The sequence below is a fragment of the Leptonotus elevatus genome, chromosome 20 (genome assembly GCF_054856555.1).
Source record: "Leptonotus elevatus isolate MCC_2025b chromosome 20, RoL_Lele_1.0, whole genome shotgun sequence".
Lineage (NCBI taxonomy): Eukaryota > Metazoa > Chordata > Actinopteri > Syngnathiformes > Syngnathidae > Leptonotus > Leptonotus elevatus.
The window spans coordinates 8,199,276-8,214,474 of record NC_141258.1 but is presented as its reverse complement, the minus strand read 5'-3'; the positions used below and the strand labels follow the sequence as shown (position 1 = coordinate 8,214,474).

The 15,199-nt window shown below is 44.7% G+C and overlaps 3 protein-coding genes and 1 long non-coding RNA gene across 4 annotated transcripts; 3 read left to right on the top strand and 1 right to left on the bottom strand.

Moving 5' to 3' along the window:
* The first annotated feature begins 343 nt into the window (after positions 1 to 343).
* On the top strand, positions 344 to 2,323 carry LOC147156879 (uncharacterized). The gene is made up of 5 exons (XR_015091745.1): positions 344 to 468; positions 1,061 to 1,141; positions 1,447 to 1,514; positions 1,628 to 1,778; positions 1,866 to 2,323. It is a non-coding gene; the product is annotated as an uncharacterized LOC147156879 (long non-coding RNA).
* A 162-nt stretch (positions 2,324 to 2,485) lies between these two features.
* On the top strand, positions 2,486 to 7,265 carry LOC147156878 (uncharacterized). The gene is made up of 7 exons (XM_086064708.1): positions 2,486 to 3,734; positions 3,809 to 3,948; positions 5,185 to 5,389; positions 5,538 to 5,642; positions 5,752 to 5,930; positions 6,022 to 6,166; positions 6,275 to 7,265. The coding sequence occupies exons 1-7, from the start codon at positions 2,618 to 2,620 to the stop codon at positions 6,904 to 6,906; spliced, it is 2,523 nt and encodes an 840-aa protein (XP_085920834.1). The 5' UTR covers positions 2,486 to 2,617; the 3' UTR covers positions 6,907 to 7,265.
* A 1,232-nt stretch (positions 7,266 to 8,497) lies between these two features.
* Positions 8,498 to 10,745, bottom strand: g6pc1a.2 (glucose-6-phosphatase catalytic subunit 1a, tandem duplicate 2). Its single transcript, XM_086064713.1, has 5 exons — positions 10,468 to 10,745; positions 10,295 to 10,404; positions 10,101 to 10,218; positions 9,780 to 9,895; positions 8,498 to 9,296 (listed from the first exon to the last, which is right to left on the bottom strand). Exons 1-5 carry the CDS (start codon positions 10,698 to 10,700, stop codon positions 8,791 to 8,793), a joined length of 1,083 nt encoding a protein of 360 aa, XP_085920839.1. The 5' UTR covers positions 10,701 to 10,745; the 3' UTR covers positions 8,498 to 8,790.
* g6pc1a.1 (glucose-6-phosphatase catalytic subunit 1a, tandem duplicate 1) lies at positions 10,623 to 14,025 on the top strand. The gene is made up of 5 exons (XM_086064714.1): positions 10,623 to 11,819; positions 11,888 to 11,997; positions 12,185 to 12,290; positions 12,364 to 12,479; positions 12,545 to 14,025. The coding sequence occupies exons 1-5, from the start codon at positions 11,602 to 11,604 to the stop codon at positions 13,036 to 13,038; spliced, it is 1,044 nt and encodes a 347-aa protein (XP_085920840.1). The 5' UTR covers positions 10,623 to 11,601; the 3' UTR covers positions 13,039 to 14,025.
* Positions 14,026 to 15,199: the final 1,174 nt, after the last annotated feature.

The following is a 15,199-nucleotide window of genomic DNA, read 5'->3' as shown; positions in this document are numbered from 1 at the left end:
GAGGTGACAATGTAGATTCAAATTGCAGTAACGTCATTTTCTGTTAATAAATACTAGGATTAAGTAAAATCTATATATATTTTTTTAAAGAAAAACAACGTTGATACTCTTCAAAACAAACAAAAACAACGTTGATACTTGAGCCAAAATGAATGAAAGTGCGGTGTAGTTTTGAAGCGTAATGTCGACATCTAGTGGACAGAAGCGTGAACAACAGCTTGTAAAAGCTCGCGTTATTGAGTCTTCTGCGCATTAGCGTCATCTCTTATGTAGTACCCCTTGTCCACCGCGGTGGAGCGTGCGAGTGTTTCGTATGAAGCACAGTTTCCGCCAAAGAAGAAAAGTGTCAACAGCCGCTTCAAGCTAGCGGCGCGTAAAGAAAACAATACGATTGTTTTCCTTCCCGCTAGCTACTTATTTGAATTTTAAAGGTGTTCCAATTTGGACTCTGCAGACTCTGTCGCGCCGGTAAATTGTCTTTTTATTGTTTATACAGACGAACATCGACAGATACACGTGTGTTTCCCTAGCTGCAGATCAAGGAGTGGCTGAACGTGGGGGGTGGACCTAAACGTTTCTGTTTTGAGGCGTAAATAACTTTTAGGTTAATAGGTGATACTTTCTTTCTTTTTTTGCCACTTTCAAGCGTGGAGGCCGTAGCCTTTTACAGGCAATACATTACATATTACAAGTTACTTGCATTTGAATGTAATAAGTTCCTTTACAACTATATTAAGTGACTTTGTAGTTCTCAGTTTTAATTCCTACTCCTCACAAATTTTATGAACGATGATTCTTTGCATCAACCCAGCCCATGAGCATGGCTCATTTAGACCTTGATTAAGATCCATCAAATCAATGACCATATGGTAGAACATCTTGTATATCATTTGTGTAGACCCAACGGCAACCTGGTGTCAATTTGACATTAGACAGATGCTGTCTGAAGACTTTACTTTACAGAAAGTACACTTAGGTTTCAGTACGCTACCTGTCCGCAGCCTATTAGGGCGGCATCAAACACTGAAACCTGATTTAAATTTTTGCTTTTCTTCTCCAGATTCTACCTTCTACCACATTGTACCACTTTACACCACATAAGAACGTCTCTCATTTGTGTCCGGCTTTTTTCTCCGGTCAGGTAGGGTCACTGCAATGTGTCAAAAATCATCACAACACAATCACTAATGTGGTGTATTTGTGTGTGTTTCTACCTTCGAGTATGTCTGACAGAAATAAAGAAGATCATCCATAAATCATTCACTTGAATTAGACTATTTTAAAAAGGCATAATAACAGAATTTGAATACCAACATTTGCGTAATGCGTTCAATTTTGATATTGGAAAACTGCGTTGTTGATAATGAAAATAAATTAATAAAATACATTGCTCCATTCGTTCTGTGTCTCCATTGACCATTTGTTACCTTTGTCTATGCATGACAGGTGTCCCGCTACAAGCCCAGGCGGATTTACATCCTCTTGCTGAGGCCACCCCTATTGAGGGAAATATGGTAAAAAAAAAAAATATATTATTATTTTACTATATATATCAATTTCATATTTAAAGTTATGTTTTAGCTGGCCTTTTTACTGTATGTCTATTCTTTTCACCTCTGATTTATAGAGACATATTAGTATACTCTTGGACGGTGATACACCTACCATTAATAAATGCACCAACAGTGAACTTTTCCACTGTCCCTTCTGCAAATACAAGAGTGCAAAATATATGGTTAACCACCATATAAAAGGCCATTCTTCAGTAAAACACAAAGGTAAGCTTACATATTACACTAATTCATTTGTTTTTATTTATTTTTTCCACTCGTATGAATCTTATTTTTTTTATTGCTCTCTGACAGTGTTCACAATGATCAAGTGTGGATTAAGTTGTCGGACGGCATCGCATTTTCATTGTTGCTATTGTGCAGCAACAATTATAAATCGATTACAATTGGTAAGACACTTAGAAACACACCAGGAAGAGACGCATGAAGCAGCCTCCACACAGCGGTCTGTGGCCCCCGCTCAGCAGTCTGTGGCCCCCGCTCAGCAGTCTGTGGCCCCGGCTCAGCAGTCTGTGGCCCCTGTTCAGCAGTCTGTGGCCCCCGCTCAGCAGTCTGTGGCCCCCGCTCAGCAGTCTGTGGCCCCGGCTCAGCAGTCTGTGGCCCCCGTTCAGCAGTCTGTGGCCCCCGCTCAGCAGTCTGTGGCCCCCGTTCAGCAGTCTGTGGCCCCCGCTCAGCAGTATGTGGCCCCCGTTCAGCAGTCTGTGGCCCCCGCTCAGCAGTCTGTGGCCCCGGCTCAGCAGTCTGTGGCCCCCGTTCAGCAGTCTGTGGCCCCCGCTCAGCAGTCTGTGGCCCCCGTTCAGCAGTCTGTGGCCCCCGCTCAGCAGTCTGTGGCCCCCGTTCAGCGGTCTGTGGCCCCGGCTCAGCGGGCTGTAGCCCCGGCTCAGCAGTCTGTGGCCCCCGTTCAGCAGTCTGTGGCCCCCGTTCAGCAGTCTGTGGCCCCCGCTCAGCCGTCTTTGGCCCCCGCTCAGCCGTCTTTGGCCCCTGCTCAGTGTCCATCAGCCCCAGCGCTGCACCCATTGACTCCCTCTCATCACCCAGAGGCCCCCATGAAGCACCCATTGGCCCCCGCTCAGCCCCCAGAGGCCCCCATGCAGCACCCAGAGCCCCCAGAACCCACGCAGGCTCCTACAGAGTGTTCCGAGGCCCCTAAAGCATCTAGCGAACAAAATAAATTCATTTGTCCTCATTGCAAGGTGATTTTATACAAAAAAACCTTCAAAACCCACTGCAGAAGAAAACATGGCCACCTCTTTGAGACGGTGTCAAAGGACAAATTTTTGGCCTGCCAGTGTGTCGACGCTGCGCGCGGCGTGTTTGCAGTGGAGAAATCTTTCTCCGGCCCGGCGACACCCATACACGTCGTCAAGAATATTTGGGGACCAACGCGGAAGATCATGTGCGAGGTGGACCAGTGTCGCCTGAACACAGATTTTTGTCTAAGTAGCGGGATGTTGCCTTTCGAGTGCCACCACATTCAATCTTTATCGTATTGCCCGCGCGGCGACGGTCAAACGGTGACACTACCGGGCGAGGCTTTGGAAATAATGGTGGAGAATAAATGGCTGGGCGCGAAGTGCAAAGCCGGCCTTTTGGGTTGGCAACAAAATGCCGAAGCAGAGGGTGCGGCGCTTTCCGTACACCTGACGGTGGGCGGAACGCCGTCCAGATTTCATATCTCCGTGTATGAAAAAAAGAGAACTCGTTACAGTCGATTGGGGAGAGTGATTGCGTCGTACGACTCCAAGAAAAACATCTGGCTTTGTCCCTGCTGCAAAGCGAGGCAGTCTTGCATTCACAAAGCGGTTGCGAAATGGCATCTGTTTGTCACAAAGAGAGAGCTATTTGGCAAAGTGACGAGGACAGAGGCGCCCCATCTTCCCGAGATCGCCGCGGTCCAAAATGTCTGCGGCTTGAAACGCAACAGTTGTCCACCAGACGACGCACGGATCGCAAGGATGCTCGAGTACCTCCTCGCCAGCAAGAAGCTTCCAGCCGATATACCCCGCGCTCTCATGGAGCGGTCGAGAGACGGACGAACGCTGGGCAGCTTCCCGAAGCATCTGATCCCCAGAGAAACGGAGTGCGTCGATTGCGGACACACACTCTGTGAACAAGTCATAACATCGGAAGGCAAGATCCTGACGAGCACGGGCGTCGTTGAGGGTTGGTACCGGCACATTTCTTTAGTTTTGAGTACTCAAATCTCAAGTGATCTTTTGCTTGGATTGCGTTTTTAGGAATATCGACATACAGGAAATCGTGCCCGAACTGCGGCATGATTTACAGATACCAGGAGTGGGACGAGGGTATCCACAACTTTGACGACCACATCATCCTGTCGCTACACTTCTGCGTGATGGTCAGGAACGCACTGCAGGTACAGAGTCATATCTGTGGAGTTATTTCAGATTTTAGAATCGATTTATGGTCATTATAGCGCAGGGTGCAATTCAATGAATAACCGTCGATGGCTCAAATCTCCCAAACTCTTAACTTATTTTTATTTATGTTGTTAAATGTGATACAAGAGATGACACGAACAACTATTCTGCATTATTCCCCCCCAAATAATTTGATTTGAAAATTCAGCCTGAATCATTGCTACCTTAATCCATTTTTTAAATCCATCAAGAATTCAGCGTGAGCAAACCATCCAGCTTGCCAACCAGAGAAGTCCCCTGTCCTAAAATGGCCGACCAATGGTCACGTTGCTGATTTACGTCATGAGACATCTCGTGTTTGAAAAACCCCATGTTTAATTGTCTGCAATTTAAATACATTTTAAAAACATCTTTAAAAAAAACCCATTGAATTTAACTTGTAATGTCTCATTTCGCTGAGCCAATCAATCGGGTTTCCATCCAATTGTTTCAAATTTTCAAACGGACATGCGACTTATACCCATTTGCATTTGTTCTTCTTTTGCGAATATTGAGAGGGGACTCCGCCGCTGTAGGTGGCGGTATACACCATAGAGATGGGATCCATCAGTAATTTAAAGGGCCCATATTGTGAAAATGCACTTTAGTATTAATATGCACCTACCAAAGTGGCCCTGAAGTGCAAAACGCAAAAACAAAAAACGGACATGACTGCAAATCAAAAAACACAAACCAAATTTAAAAAACAACACAAAAACAAAACAACACAGCAAATCAAAAATCACACAAGTGAAAAGGTCATCACAAACACAAATCAGAAAACAAAAAGGTCATCGCAAACATATATTAAAAAAACGGAACAAAACAACAAAAAGTAATCGCAATTACAAATCAAAAAACACAAACCCAAAATATTAAACGAAAAACAAGAAGTAATAGCAAACAGAAAAAAAAACACAAACTAAAAACTATATAAAAAATTAAAATGTAATGCAAAAAAATCAAAAAACACAAACACCAAATATTAAATGAAAAACAAAAAGTCATAGCAAACAGAAAAAAAAAACACAAACTAAAAACTATATAAAAAATTAAAATGTAATGCAAAAAACACAAACACAAAAACCGGAACAAAACAACAAAAAGGTTATCAAAACGAACAACCACAACACATGACCTTTATTTTGAAATTGAATCGCATCGGAACGCTCCTGTTTCTCATCAATTTCCAGACCCATACAACTATCGGTCAAGTGATGGAAATCATCGAGGCAACAGAGAACGCGTCCTTCCCGAACGAGGAAAGAGTCCTGCAGGCGTACCTTCACTTTGAGGCCTTAACCGACCACCGATACACGTACAGTTGCGCGTCATGCGGACACAGCCCGGCGGTTGTCGTCATGGACTTTCACAAAAAAGGCCTTTGCGATATGCCAGGTGAGTTCAATCAGACGTCAAATCATTTCGCTTCGTATCTCGTTTGTCTGGAATTGCGCAACATATTAAGCATGCCCTTGACTGGCACTGCATCAGCTTTTAAAGTAGTTGCGCTATGAATACCCAACCATTGTTTTAATTTTTGCAGCGAGTGACGTCCCGAGTCCGCCTGATAATTATGACGGTCGTGTGGACATAAACCACTTCTGGAATGCGGTGACCACAGAAATAATCAGTCGGGGATGCGTTCCATGTAAGTTTTGACAAAAGACAGAACAGTTGGAGAAATAGTAAAAAAAGTAGGTTCATATTTGTTGAATGTAGCGGCGATGATAATAATAATAGCGAATTTGTTCACAAAGACGGTCGGAAGAACCCTTTTGTTGTGCCCCCGAGCTGCCATCGCCGGGCCCCCTGGATTGGCCCGAACACCCGCGGATCAAATTTTGTATTGAACACAGAATTGGAAAAAACGCAAAATGACGTGGATGATGAAAAAATGAACGAGGAGCGGCTCACGGACGACCTTCTCAACTTGAAGGTGAATTAGTTGATGGAATATGCCAAATACTTTTCTTCTATGCTATATTTGACGATATCTTGACTTGACTTGATTTACATTTCCGAAACAGGCCGAGGACGAGATCCGGGCACTGTGCAAAGAGTGTGGCGTGGAAGACGACGGTTCCAAGGCGGATCTTGTCATGAGACTGTCAGAGAAAATGCTTAATAGAGTCGCTAACAACAAAGTGGTTGACAAAGTGTGGGCCGCCTCTGGTAAATGAAATGAGACAGGATTGAACAAGAATTGCGCTAAAGAAATTAGGTCAGCTATACTTTATTAGATTTTATTGTCAATGATTACTATTTGATTGTGTTTCGCAGGTGGTTGTGCAGTAATCACTTGCCCGTGCGGGGTTGTGTATTCAGTCAAGTTCAACCTCGGAGCAGAGACGCCGCGCGACTTTGTGGATCTCTTGCTGTCGTGGAAACACTTTCCCAACGTGGCGGTGTACGATGACGCCAAGCGGCTGGCGCTGCACGCCAACCGCAGGCAGCCGGGAATTTTTAACCCCTTTCAAGGGCGGTTACTGGATTCCACCCCAGAGAACGTCAAGACGGCCTCTCGGGGCGACGTTCGGGTCAACGTGCCTTGGCTGAAGTTTCCCAAATTGCCGGCCGACGACGATGGTCACCCCGTCACCGGGTCCTCGCGGCGTTTTGCTTTGCATGCTTTCCACCGGGGAAGTAGCAAAGACCAGAGTGAGGTTCTGAGAAAGATGGAACTTGTGCCGGAACTCGCTGGAGTTATTCAGAGCCAGCACGCGGAGCAGCTTTTTTCAGGCATGAGGACGAATAATTACTTTGTGAATCAGACAACCCCGTCGACTCGTATTTTTCTACAACGGAACATTATCCATCATTACAACATGGCGAGGAACCAAAAAAATCAAAGCCAGTACAGCGTAAGCGTTCCTCCAGATGTTGCAATGCAGTGTGACGACATGGAAATGTAAGTGAATGGGCAATAACTAGAGCTGTCAGAGTTTTTTATTTTTATTTATTTGTTTTCTTTTTTCATTTTTCCAAAGAGCTCAGTATTGTTCATTCGGTAATGTCATCATCATTGCTCTTTTTTTTATATATATATATTTATTTATTTATTTTTTAAAAATATGTATATATATAATTATTATTATTATTATTATTTTTTTTTTTTATGTAGAGCTGTCAAAGTTAATCGATCGGAGCCATTTTTTTTAAATTTAAATCCTGATTTCAGCATATCAACAGTAATTGTTCACTGATTTCTGTAGTCCTTCATCAAAGAAGACCGAATATCTGCTGTGTTTAATTAAAATAAGGCATTTGCAAACATGTTTTTACTTTGTAAAACAATGACTGCACCGATAACAGTACTTCAATCCCCTCCCCCCCTTTTTTTTAATTACTTTCCGGACACGAAATAAACTCCAATCACTGGTTAATAAACAGTAATCAGGGAAAAAATGCTTTCATAATAAACTCTAATGCAAAATTTAAATAAATCAGATTGGTCGATTACTCGATTGAATAATCCATATTCGATAGTGACAGCACTCACTACTCATAAGCCAAGGCAATAAACGTCATCAATAATTTCAGTCCATCGACTTTCGCTACATGATAGTATGCACACTTGTTTTCGTTTTTTCAATCTATAACCTCTTCTATCCATCATATCAAACATGAACCCGCGTTTGACTGACGTGCGCAAACGTGCCAGGTGCCTCAACCGATTGCTTGTGTGTTTGTCGGTCATTTGGCAGAGCTATAAACAAATATTGAGTGTCTGACTCGCAACAGTGGCCTTTTGCACCCCCGGCCCGCGTAAAGTGTGTGGTGACGTCCGCGCTGATGTCATTGCAGGATGTCAGGGGGTTAAAGGTCAGGGATGTTTTGAAGGCTTTGTGAGGTTGTCCATTTTGTGTATCCGTTTTGATTTATAGCGCTAAGAGAACACCATCATGAGCAAATTGTTCTTGTTTCTCAAAGCTAGACGACGTTAATCTGACTATTTATCATCAAGTTGCACCTTGAGTTTGTCTCTTGTTGTTTGCACTTTAGTTTCTAAAGAATTGACAGATTATTGTTTTACAAATGCTATTGCTGAGTCGTCATTCTGGTCCAGTTTGACGTCTGGTCAACATCAGATTAGAGGGAGAGCGACTCCATATTTATTTATCTTACTCAAGGTTTATTTGTGACTAACTAAGGATACATACTTTGTTGTGGACAAAACGAGGGCGAGCAGCACTGTGGAGGCCCTCTCGGCACCTTGGTTAGGGGGTTCGAATCTCAGCTTCATCTTTCGTCTGTGGAATTTGCGGGTTTGAGGCGGTTTCCTCACACATTCCAAAAACTTGCATGTTAGGTTCATTGAATACTCTTGAATGTCCATACAGTGGACTGGAGACTAGTCCAGGGTTGGGCGGGGGGGGGGGGCTGAAATCATGTGTAATTGAGGCCCACCTTTAAAAATGACATATGATGATAATGATGTTGTGGGGTTCCATTTTGTATCACTCAGTGGCATCATTGGAAAGTACAAGAACTCCCTTTCGGGTGTTGTTTTCAAAGTTTTATTAAGAATAATCAAAAATACTCTGCAATATTCAAAAATACAGCAACATAACATATAGCATATTTAGCTACTGAGCTCTTATAAGTGCCTCAAAGCATCATGGGAAGTGTCATCTGCTCGCACACAAAGTTCAGTTTCCTGTTGTTCTTGTCGGCTTCGCCTGACGATCTTTTCTTTTTAAATAAATGCAATTAGCACCAAGTCTCTACACAGGAACAGGTCACCCTGCTTTCTGTTTCAGGAAGTCCCTTCTTTTTTTTTTTTTCTTCTCCTTGGCTCACGCAGCCTTTTTGCTGTGCAAGCCCAGTGCGCTCTTCACTAGGTAGGGGATGATGCTGACCGTCGCCACGGGCACGGTGGCGCTCTTACAGAAGGAGAGCAGGTAGAAGAGTGCGGCGGTGTGCGTGGGCGGCTTGAAGGAGTCAAAGAGGTGCAGCAACAGCAGGGAGCCGACAACGCAGCCGGCCCGGGACGCCGCGCTGCTGCTGCTGCGCTTGGTCTCTGTGTACAGCGGCGAGTGCAGGCCCAGGCCCAGGCCGAACAGCGTGCCCATGTTGCGCAGGAGGCTGGCGAAGGGGGTGCTGTCCAGGTGGACCCACTCAGGCCTGGCACACCATCTCTGGGCTTTCTCGAGCGTCCACAGGAGGTCGACGCCCACGGCTTTGAGAAGTAGGTAGAACCCCGCGGCGAAGGAGGTGAGGAAAAGCGTTGTGTAGAAGTACTTCTTCATGCTGGCGCTGTAGATCCACCGTGTTCTGTTGAAGGCCTCAGCCACGATCATGCCTAGGGTGTCAATAAGAGTCCAGTTTAGGTTTCTGCCAGATCTGTATAGACCCTCTCCTACTTAAGGACATTCGATTTAGAAAGTGCTTTCACTTGCATAGCGCTTTTCTCCCTTCAAGTTACTCAGAAGCACTGTCTTCATTTTCCTACTGATGTCGCAGCATCAGGAGCAACTAGGCAAGGACACTTTGACACGGTCACAAGGGCTCCGAATGAACCCACAACCTTCGATTTTGGAAGGCGACCGCTCTACTGCCTGATCCATGCCGATCAATCACACTTGCAAACATTTTCCATACCCCAAGACCGACTGTTTGCAAACTTGGATATTTTCTTCACGCCAATGCCTTCTAACTCAAAAACCACGTTGGATGTCAAATAAACCTGACAACAATCATTTTATGACCAAGAGTATGAATTTGACAACCCTCTCAAGACCATTACAGTACTCGTGACCTTAGTCGGTTTACTAGTCAACCATACCTGTGATGACTCCAGCCACGACCTGGTGGGGGAAGTGGGCACCAATGAAGACCCTCGACAGACAGACGCACACTTGGACTCCCCAGAACACGGCCCAAAGGACAGCCTTCAGGTAGCTGCCAAAAGAGAACATCATGATCGTGTCAGTAAAGGAAGCTTTGCACACTGCGTCCCCCTGGTAACAAATAATGCCATCACTGTGGGCTTATCTTGACAACTTTCGGCTACTCGATTCCCAAGAGTCAATGATCAACCACGTGTTAGGAGGACATAACGTGCCGGCTAGAAAACTGTCAACAAAATGTAGGTTTTTGGAGTTACCTGTTCTTGGACGACTTCCTGCCACCGTGTTTCTTCTTAGTCGCTGTGAGGGCGAGGATGGATGTCACCAATGTGTAGTAGACGCCTGCCGCTCCCATAGCGTGACCGGATGGGCTTCCTGGGTAGCAAAGAAGAAAGTTAGTTTGTATTGTGATCCTCTTAGACCCCTTGTTGCTTAAGTGCCACTTTCATACCCGGTCCCGTCTCGCAGGTCATGGGGTACTGCTCAATATCAGGGCGAATGCCGTTAGTGTAATAAGGTGTCTCGTGGACCCACCAGTAGGGTCTCTCCCCAAACAGAATCCTGAAAATGGAAAGAAGTACTTAGTCATCTAAATTCTCTTCATTGGATATGATCCCACCTCACCATTTGAACACCAGGTTCAACCAATCCCCGATGACTGCAACCCAGATGAGCTTGATGCCCACTGATGGTCGCAGGTGGAACCAGAGCGGGAAGAAGATGAAGAACGTGTTCCTGAGGTCTGCTGCCCATGACACCCAAAGGAACAGGCCTTGGGCGTCCGGGTAGTTGGTCTGAAGGTAGCGGGTGCTGCTCACCCCAAAGCCCTGCATGGCGTCCATGGCGGCGTGAAGCATCGTTAACGGCGAGCGCGTGAGTCACTCGAGAGTGTCGCCGGGGGTGACACAGCTGCTTGTTTTTATAGTCCGGGAGATCACCACCTAGACGCATGCTCATGTTGATCTTTGGACCTTGCACATGTGTAATAAAACACTGCGAGTCGGGACAGTTTGGCAGCCCTGGCACACAAAAACATGCTGGGAGGGGGAAAAACACGGCGTCAAAGTTACCGGAGTTGGCACAGGATGACCAAAAATACTGCAATGGCTCACTTTGTGAGACATTTGTCATTGGGCATCGTTTTAATCGTGTTGCTCTGCCTCATGTTCTTCACCTCATAAGAACATTTGAGTTGTAAATGTAATTGTCTTTTGATGATTTGGAGAAAACATCTCACTGGTCTCAAATGTTTGCCGCTTACATAGATTGTAGATTGCATAATCAATGATTGAATGATGGTATTCGAGCAGATCAAGTCTGATCAAATAGATATTGCCGATTGGTTGGTCGGAAGCAAGTGATAGAAAGATCTGCCAGAAAGGAAGTCCTCGCTCATAAGGTTCTATTACTTCCTGTTCGGAAGGGCAGCATCGGGAGCATCCACGCAAGACAACAAGGATGAGCAAAGAAGTCAGTCACTGAGCAGAGAAAATGTTTTCCAGGAAATCAGTGTGAGGGACAGCCACTGAGTTCTCTAATTATGGATTTCAGTAGAGGGGGTCTAAGGGGAGTGCACGGGGTTAAGAACCTGGACTGGACTGTCCAAAAGGCAAACAAGCCTGCTAGCCTTGAGTAAAGTCCGATGGAGATCACACACAGACCTAATAGAGGGGACGGAGCTGTACGGCGTTCTGACTGACTGACCGCTAAAAAAAAAAGATCCCATAGCAAATCCTTCTCGGGCAAAAATCTGGAATCATGGATCTGGTCCACAGCTGGGGGATCGAGCTGGCGCTGCACCTGCAGACTAAATACGGCGGCTACGAGGGCCTGTTCAGTTTTGCTTCCACGGTGGCCGACCTTCACACCACCTATTTCTTTTTCTTCCCCATCTGGTTCCATCTGCGGCGGGACACGGGCCTCCGGCTCATCTGGGTGGCTGTCATCGGGGATTGGATCAACCTCGTCCTCAAATGGTAATGGTGAGATCAGAAATATAGCAACAACTGCTTGGGGTTTAAGTTTGTCGGTCTTTCTATGGCAGGGTGCTTTTTGGAGAAAGACCATATTGGTGGGTCCACGAGACCCACTTCTATGGGGCGAAAGAGGCCCCTTTGCTGCAGCAGTTTCCCATTACATGTGAAACTGGACCAGGTACACTTTAATGGATTGCTCCTTCTCAAAAGATTGATTGGAATGATAACATTCATTTGTGATTATAATCACGTTAGACTTGCTTCCAAAGTTCAGTCCTACTGTTGCCTTCGACACGTTTGTGAGAACTCAAGTCAATACAAGCTCAAGTTTCCGTTTCTTCCGACTTACAACTGCTGGGTTGCAGGAAGCCCCTCTGGTCATGCGATGGGTGCCGCAGGGGTCTGGTACGTGATGGTGACGGCCATACTCAACATGGCAGCAGAGAAACGATGTCCGCCGTCACTGTACAAGTGAGTGACGGTCCACATGGTCGTTAACTTGTCGGGTGTTGGTTGTCAGTACTCCCACTGTCCTTTCTGCCAGACTCCTGCAGTTGGTTCTGTGGGGGCTCATGGGCCTGGTGGCGCTGGGAGTGTGTATGTCCAGGGTCTACATGGCGGCCCACTTCCCGCACCAGGTCCTCGCCGGGCTCGTCACAGGTTAGTCCGACATATTAGGATCATTCGGCGGAGCCTGAAAGTTGACTGACCTTGTCATTTGTCAGGCGTGATGGTGGCCGAAGTCATGTCAAAGGTGAAATGGATCTACAGGGCCAGCTTCAGGACGTACGCCTTCACCACCCTCCTCTTGACCTCCTTCGCCGTGGGCTTCTACCTGCTACTTAAGGCTGTGGGTGTGGACCTTCTGTGGACTCTGGAGAAGGCCCAGAGGTGGTGCGCCAGAGCTGAATGGGTGCATATGGACAGCACGCCATTTGCCAGTCTCCTACGGAACATGGGCAGCCTTTTTGGTCTTGGCCTGGGCCTGCACCTGCTGCCTAGGCATGGCACCTCTGGTGCTTTCAAGGCGGGGTTTGTTGTCATCTCGCTTGGGCTGCTCGGGCTGTTGGACTCGTGGACATTTTCCTCTGAAAACCTGGTTGCCTTCTACTGCTTGTCCTTCGGTAAGAGCGCAGTTGCACTTTTAATCCCGACCGCGCTGGCCCCACGGGCGCTCTGCTGGATGACGACAAGAAACACAGGCGGGAAGAACTTGTGATAATTGGGATTAATTTTTGTGCCAAATTGTTACATATCTTTTGCGTAATGCTATCGTGCTAGAATGGAAACAAAATGTCTTGTGTTTTGCTCAAAGTTACTGTACGTGTATGTCTCGTATACAAATGTCAGATACATGAAGCTAGTTTTGATTTAAAATGAAAGGCAAGCTATAGGTGTTAGCTAATTGGCTACGTGGTAAAATCTTTGCTGCCTGGATTAGCTTCATACAGCACTCATCTTTATTCATGTATTCATTCTTTAAAAAATATTGGGATCAACTCAAACAGCCCCCCTCGTTAAGTTAGCTAACATAACGACATTTCCGGCTATTTTTGTTGTTGTTGCGTCCTAGCTTGTATTTGTGTTTTGATTCTTTAAATGTATGTAAAACAACTCAAACATATTCACCGTCCTTGTTCTATTTTTGTTCTCCAGCTGTTAGCTTTTTTTAGATTTCTAGTCAGTGTTTGGATAAAGAAAAAAAAAAGTCATTAACTTACCAATGAAAGCTTGCCGTAATAGCCCGATGCTTTTTTTTTTTTTCCACGGAACGCCTTGCACTGATACTGATTAATCGTGCGCGGTAACCATTAACCCGAGCATGCGTCGCACACTCAGCCGGCCCACATAGTGACACTGCCTCCAACATACACGCCACGAGCTCAAGGAGCACAATGTGTGTTGGATGACATGCCTGTGACTAAAATGTATATCATAAGAGTCCAGCTTTTACAAATTCACATATTTTTTTACTGATAACTCCATGCCTGTTTGCGTCTCAGCGTTCAAGTCTACTTTTGGAATATTTGCTGTAGAAAACAAAAAAAAGCTCCATTGATGATTTTAGCCCTCTTTAATGTTTGACTTTGTGAAGTGTTAGTCGAGAACATGTTACTCGACCTTGAAAGTGTGACCCAATGGCAGCCGTAATTTACATTCTGAAATGTTTTTTCATTTTTATCCCAGTAAAAAACGACCTTTCTGATCACTTGTGTGTATTTTGTGGTATAATTTATACCGAATCGACATTTTATTAGATTTCTTTATTCAACTAGCATAGCACAGATTCCAGGTGATCTAATTATTTTATGATTTAGCCTACCCGGCAAAGAAATAAGTTTGTAGCTGTTATATTTGTGACAGATGAGTAACTGTGGTGTCTGCAGGCATGGGAGGAACAAAGACCAGATTGATACCTGGAGGTCCTGTAGTGTAAGATCTCTGTGACATTGTTCCATACATATTCAAGAAGTAACATTAGCTATTCATTCTCCAACCCTGTAAGATGGGATGCAGACACAAATTCTGCAAGGGTAAGTGAACTTTTTTTTTTTTGGTATGTATTCATTCATTCATGTTTATCAGTTGTGTACATACATACTGCAAGCTACAATATTATATAATAATAAAAAAACTGAAGTATGTGTTTTATGACTAAATATACAGTACATATAATGGTTATGGGAGTACAACATCACGCGTATGACATAATAACCTTATGACATTTTCGCGCCGGCGAATCTCAAGCCTCCTTTAATTGCATCCGTCTTATCTTCGAACCTCGTCGTAACAGTCTCGTCAACATGTCATATCAAGACCGGGGTTAGAGGAAGGCGCGCGGTGACGAAAGTGACCAGCGAGCAAATCAGCAAAGTTGCGCAACACCACGTTGTTTTTGCCAGCATGCGCACGGCGTGTTTTCACGCGTTATCTTATCTTGGGGAAAACAACATTAAATGTGCTTTCCCTCAACTATTGTTGTGCAATATTAACTAAAAATCCACAGAAAAGTTCCATCAGAACATTCATGTTCTGATGTTATCAATTCACATCCTCTTAACTGCGTGGATAGGAGTTCTAAGATGTAGAAAGTCAAGTCCGAAGTCGAATGATCTCTATGGGCAGTCTGTGTACAGTAGTTCAACAGAGGCGGCACTTTAAATTGTATTTATTTCATGTCATATTTTGGGGAGAAAAAAAATATTTGATTGAAAAATGGTGTAACCTGATGAGAACTTTTTTTTTTAGGTGGCAAAAGGTAATATTTTCTTGAAATTTTAAAAGAAAAACGCATTTTATAGAAAAGTTTAAGGATTTCTTTTTTTATGTTTTAAATATTTTTTTATTTACACTACAATTTAAAGTAAATTATTGTCGAA